The 5,940-nt window shown below is 34.2% G+C and overlaps 1 protein-coding gene across 3 annotated transcripts; it reads right to left on the reverse strand.

Moving 5' to 3' along the window:
* Positions 1–862: 862 nt before the first annotated feature.
* Positions 863–3,886, reverse strand: LOC145331711 (uncharacterized). 3 transcript variants are annotated; one of them, XM_080176523.1, is made up of 5 exons: positions 3,841–3,886; positions 3,208–3,295; positions 2,342–2,483; positions 1,854–2,028; positions 863–1,102 (listed from the first exon to the last, which is right to left on the reverse strand). In XM_080176523.1, the coding sequence occupies exons 2-5, from the start codon at positions 3,292–3,294 to the stop codon at positions 979–981; spliced, it is 528 nt and encodes a 175-aa protein (XP_080032649.1). In that variant the 5' UTR covers position 3,295; positions 3,841–3,886; the 3' UTR covers positions 863–978. The 3 variants fall into 3 exon arrangements, with proteins under 3 accessions (XP_080032649.1, XP_080032651.1, XP_080032650.1); XM_080176525.1 differs by lacking the exons at positions 3,208–3,295; positions 3,841–3,886 and adding an exon at positions 3,128–3,169; XM_080176524.1 differs by lacking the exons at positions 3,208–3,295; positions 3,841–3,886 and adding an exon at positions 3,048–3,089.
* Between the last annotated feature and the right edge of the window lie 2,054 nt (positions 3,887–5,940).

The following is a 5,940-nucleotide window of genomic DNA, read 5'->3' on the forward strand; positions in this document are numbered from 1 at the left end:
TATTTATTCTGTCCTAAGATAGAATTAAGAGGATGTCACTCTGTCTGTGTGTCTTTATGGAGTAAAAGATCTCGCTAACCGCTAAACAGATATGGTTCCACCTTGTAACAAATCTTTATTTACATATATCTTGGGATGATAACTATTTTGGCAGTAGGTACCTCCACCATCCCAAGAGATATCAAACATAATTTTAAATACCCCCTAAAATATTTTGCTTTCTCTATTCAAAACTAAAATTGGTGGATGGTCGACTTTAAACTAAAAGATTTGTTATTAAATCAGATTAAATCACTAGAGGGAGAAAGGGTTAAATAATTGTATCTCCCCATCGCAACCGCCTTGTGCAACCTTTCTATTGGGTCATTGAAAATCAACCAATGGTGTCGCATATATTAACACAGCCAAGTAGCAGAAAAAAATTTAGAAGCAGACGAAAGAGGTCTTTGAAAAAGGAAGGAAGATAGTTGTCCTTATATACATCTATACTATAGATATGTTGTTATTAACCAAATACTAGAGCTATCTAGATTAATCCTTATATAAAATGATAGATTATCTGTTTGTGTGTGCCAAATGATCTTTTTAACCGCTGGACTGATATGGTTCTCCTTTATAGTGAAGCTTACCATAGGTCCTAGAAACGTTTATAACTATTTTGAGGTCGGGTACCTCCAATCTTCCAAGAGAAATCACCCCAAGAAAAAATACAGCCCCCCCCTCAAATATAAATTTGTTTATATAAAAACTATAATGTGAATTGGAGTCCACAAACCCCCCCCCCCTTCCCACAAGTGCCCCTAGATTCCTCCAGGGGCGTAGCCGCTAGTATATCAGCTTTAATATAAGTAATACACACAAGTATTATTCAAAATTTATTAAATCAAATTTGAAATTAAGAATCAATTCATAGAGTTTGTTCTAAAATAGTTTTATATAGAAATTAAATAATTGAAGATCATAAAAAGTTGGAATTATTTAACCGCTGAGGTAAGCTTCGCATCCACTCTCTACTTGAGACCTGAGGCACTCATACTGCTCCACCATGGTCAAGTATTTGGTCAGAATAGCTATCTCATCCTCAGAGAAGTTGTTGGCACAGCTGATAATAAAATGAGTTTATTTGTTGATATAATATGGTTAACTATATTTCTCGTATTCATTCGAATCCTGTGGATAGAAACTGGTTCTCATCCATACGAAAAAACTATGTCTAGCATCGTATTATATCCAGCTTTCTACAAATATAAAAATGTACAATCATAAGATTAAAACCGAGGTACTAAAAAAACTCGTTTTAATCTTATAATTGTACATTCTATATCCGCGGAAAGATGTTTATAATACGATGTGAGAAATGTCTATTCTTTAATTCTGAACACAAAAAGCATGTTGTATGAATCTTAGTCTCCCTCACCCTGTCTTGTATATACCACGACAATTACCTAAGGTTTAAAACATTGCACAAATGTTGGTTATGATTTAGAAATGTACTATATGAAATACTGGGTATAGTCCCTTTTGTGGCAACGCCTCTTAAAGGGCGTTTCTTCGTATTTTTACATTAGCTTTTTCCTATTTCTTTCGGAGCCAAATGCCTAGCCCTGCGGGGCAAACACCTAACCTAATATAACGTAACCTAAACTATAATAACCTATCAAAGGCCATTGTGAAAATATGATGAAACGCCCCTTAAGAGGCGTTGCCACGAAAGGGACTATATCCAAAATACTTTTAAAGAAGTCGACAAACATAAAAAGTTGAAATTATACTTAATAATGTAAAAAAGCATTAAGAAGTAAAAAAAGGAAACTTTTATAAGATATTAAGGTAAAAATTACTCTAATACTTACGGATGGTTGGTATATTCAGCCATAGCTTCTTCAGCACACTGAGCAACAGAATCCTCAGAGACATCAGTAATGACCTCAGCAGGAAGAGAGGCAAGATCCTCAGCAATGACATCCTTGTTGAAAACTTCCTCACCAAGGTTGACCCAGCCCATGTTGTCCAAATAGCAGACATCAACTAAAAGAAAAAAATATGAAATGATTTATCAGCTAAAATCAATAATTCATTCTTTTAAAAAAAAAAAGATAACTACAAAATATCATATAATGGAAAAAAATTCCCAGTATGTCTTTAAAAACAATTAATAACCGCTGGATTAGAACCAGTTCTCAGCCATACTAATAAATCATGCAAAGCATCGTATTGCAGACACTTTTAAACAAATATAAAAAAAAACTGACTCTTGGCCCCTTGTGGCTAACAAAACTGGTTTTAATTTTAATATTCGCGGAAATATGTCTATAATACTATGCAATAAATCTATACTTACCAGCATATTGTTCTTCAAGTTGTGTAAGAAGATCATCCATGGAAGGACAGTCATCAGCATTGCGGAGAAGAGACTTCATACGTCTGCCAGTGGCCATATCTCCTTCACAGGCCTCCCAGGCACCCATGATCTTGCTTCCCAGCTAAACATCAACTCTTAGTAAGTAAAAGAATAAAGTTTACTAATAAATAAATGAACAATAATACTAAGAGAAGCTCAATAATGATGGGAATGTGGATATGAAGAAAAACATGTTCTGGACTCATATTTGAAATTATAGAGTAGGTTTGCAACTAGGAATAGTGTAGCCTTAACAATAATTTTGTCTCCAATATGTATCTGTAATACAAAGTAGGGATCTAAAGAGATAAGACTAAGTCCAATTTTTTGATACAAAAAATACCCTTTCTTTCAATTACAATTAGTGGTTAAAACGTTTGGACACTCATCTTAATCAAATTTAGTAAAAGTCCCCAAAGTTGTTTAGCCAACGAATAAGAAACGTTATTATAAGGCATTGGGGACTAGTGAATAAACAGCCCATTGTCCACTCGCTCGCTGAATACAAAGTCTGATATTCTTTATAGTCTACTATTAATTGGTTGGCTGGACACTCCCCTTCCAAAAAACCTCCCCCCCCCCCAAAAAAAAGCATCTTCTGACATGTACACAGATCCAACCATGAGGCTACAAAGTGTAACCATACCTGAGTACCCTCCATACAGGCCATCATATCCCCTGACATGTACACAGAATCAACCATGAGGCTACAAAGTGTAACTATACCTGAGTACCCTCCATACAGGCCATCATATCCTCTGACATGTACACAGAATCAATCATGAGGCTACAAAGTGTAACTATACCTGAGTACCCTCCATACAGGCCATCATATCCTCTGACATGTACACGGATCCAACCATAAGGCTGCAAATGGCAACAAATCTCAACATCCTTAAAAAATGAAAATGTCATTTACTTTGAAAACACACAGGGGAAAAAACATACTCCCACTACTCTTTTATTTTCAATTTATTTATAGTATAAAGTAGCTTGATGTCTGTCCGTCTCTTAAGATTTCGATAACCACTGATTCTACTCTTCAGGGTATATACCTATTGGTTCTGTGGTGGTTTTAAGCTATTTTCTTGGGGAGTGGGACACCCCAAACCCACCCAAAAAATGAAAATTTCCCCCCCAAAAAAAAAAAATTCTGGGGAAACTACTTCATATAAATTGGCAGCACCAGAAAATTATATTTTTTTTTAATTACCTTATGGTGCAACGCCCCAAGAGGCTAGGGGCGAAGCCGCTACTTTTAAATATAAGTGGGAATTCAGTTATTAAAAAACACTTGAAGGAAAAGCAACAAAAGATTATCAAATAACAGGAATTTGACTACATACTATAAATTATTGTTTTATCTTTATTCATACTTGAAAAATTCTACCTTGGGAAGATTAAAGAGTTGTAGATGAAATAATTAACAAAAGTATTACCTGAAGTTCTTCTGAATAGTCTAGAAAATAAACTGATGTCCTAATCACATTTTAGCATTTATTATATAAACTGAAACAAGTGTTCTATTTTTATGTAAACTCACCTTGCAGTACAATTTTTTAATATACTAGCGGCGTCAGCCTTAGAATCTAAGGACTCTGTGGCCTCTGCATTTAAACAAATAAGTTTTAAAGGGGAAGCATAGCCTAAGACCATCCTAAGGCTAAACTCTTAATGTAAAATAGCCTAAAACAATCCCGGGACCTAGGCAAACCTTCAAAAAAAAGTTTAACTCAACCATTTCAGCAGACTGGCAGTAGTTATCGAAATCTTAAGCTTCAGACAATAAAAACCTGACTACTTTATATAATACTAGCGGCTTCGCCCCTAGCCTATATTGGCTTAGCCACAAGGAGTAAAAAAAATTGAGATGCAACCACTAATTTCAAACTGATTTTAAAAAAATTTAAGTACCTCCAAAAAAAACTTTTCTTATGTTTTGTAATTAGTTTAGAATTTTTTTCTTGTATTTATTCGAATCTGGTGGATAGGAACCGGTTCTTATCCATACGAAAAAACTATGTCTAGCATCGTATTATATCCTGCTTTCTACGAATATAAAAATGTACAATCAAAAGAGTAAAACCAGTTTTTTAGCCCGTGCCTTCGGCACCTCGGGGCTAAAAAAAACTGGTTTTAATCTTATAATTGTACATTCTATATCCGCGGAAAGCGGTTTATAATACGATGCGAGAAATAACTATTCCTTGATACTTTTTGTGTTTTGTGTAATTTTCAATTATTATTAATATATCTAACTTATAATTTACTTATTTGTTTAATCTAAAAAATTATAACACAATATGTTACATCAATAATTTTTTATGTTGTTTACATAAGGTTTCATATGAATTAATTCTAGATTCAGAGTTTTATATCTTTAACAGTTAGGGAGTTGAATCCATTTTTATAGAAGCAGAAATATAATCTATGATTATGGTTTGGACCCTCTAAAACTGTAATATACCCTTCCACTTTCCCCTCTCTTGGTGAAGATATCTTCAACGCCGATACGATTTTTGAAATATAAGATTCCACTTTTGTCTCTCTTGTTGAAGATATCTTCACCAAGAGAGGCAAAAGTGGAATCTTAAATTTCAAAAATCGTATCGGCGTTGAAGATATCTTCACCAAGAGAGGGGAAAGTGGAATCTTAAATTTCAAAAATAGTATCGGCGTTGAAGATATCTTCACCAAGAGAGGCAAAAGTGGAATCTTAAATTTCAAAAATCGTATCGGCGTTGAAGATATCTTCACCAAGAGAGGGGAAAGTGGAATCTTACATTTCAAAAATCGTATCGGCGTTGAAGATATCTTCACCAAGAGAGGGGAAAGTGGAATCTTACATTTCAAAAATCGTATCGGCGTTGAAGATATCTTCACCAAGAGAGGGGAAAGTGGAAGGGTATATTACAGTTTTAGAGGGTCCAAACCATAATCATAGATTATATTTCTGCTTCTATAAAAATGGATTCAACTCCCTAACTGTATAAGAAAGAAAAATAGTGCCAGCCTATCATAACAGACCGAAAGAAGGAACAACCGAAAGGATGACAGACATTAACACTAGGGTTGGACCGGATATCCGGCTATACGGCATTAGAAATCAGCCGGATATCAGGTATTCGGTTTCCGGCCAAAAAAGTATCTGGCTCAATCCTAATTAACACTAAATCTAAATTTTGTTTATTAATAGATTTTTCCCCGTATTTATTGTAAGTTTAACTTTATTGTTCTTTTCTGTACACAACTTATAACATGTGTAAAAGACAATCAAAAGTAAACAAAAAAAGATGTATACATTATTATTTTAGTATTTGACGCGAGACTTTTCTATAATTATAATTAAGGTCTGTAATGTGTTTTTTTTTATTATTCCACCGAATAAGTAAAACTAAATTTATTTGTTCGTTCGTCTATCTGTAGGTAAATGAAATTTACTTGGCCGAAAAAAATGACAAACCCCAAACTGTCCCAGTTTTGAGCAAGACGATTCCAGTTACGTCATATACGTTTCGGGAAAGAAAAAGGGAAGGGGG

Source organism: Acartia tonsa, chromosome 11 (genome assembly GCF_053477335.1).
Source record: "Acartia tonsa isolate MP-2025a chromosome 11, ASM5347733v1, whole genome shotgun sequence".
Lineage (NCBI taxonomy): Eukaryota > Metazoa > Arthropoda > Copepoda > Calanoida > Acartiidae > Acartia > Acartia tonsa.

Coding starts and splice junctions, on each gene's coding strand:
- LOC145331711 (XM_080176523.1), bottom strand. CDS start 3,294: ATGTTGAGATTTGTTGCCATTTGCAGCCTTATGGTTGGATCCGTGTAC. Junction 2,029..2,341: donor ACTTGAAGAACAATATGCTG/GTAAGTATAGAT, acceptor TTTTTCTTTTAG/TTGATGTCTGCTATTTGGAC. Junction 1,103..1,853: donor GCTGAATATACCAACCATCC/GTAAGTATTAGA, acceptor TTTTATTATCAG/CTGTGCCAACAACTTCTCTG.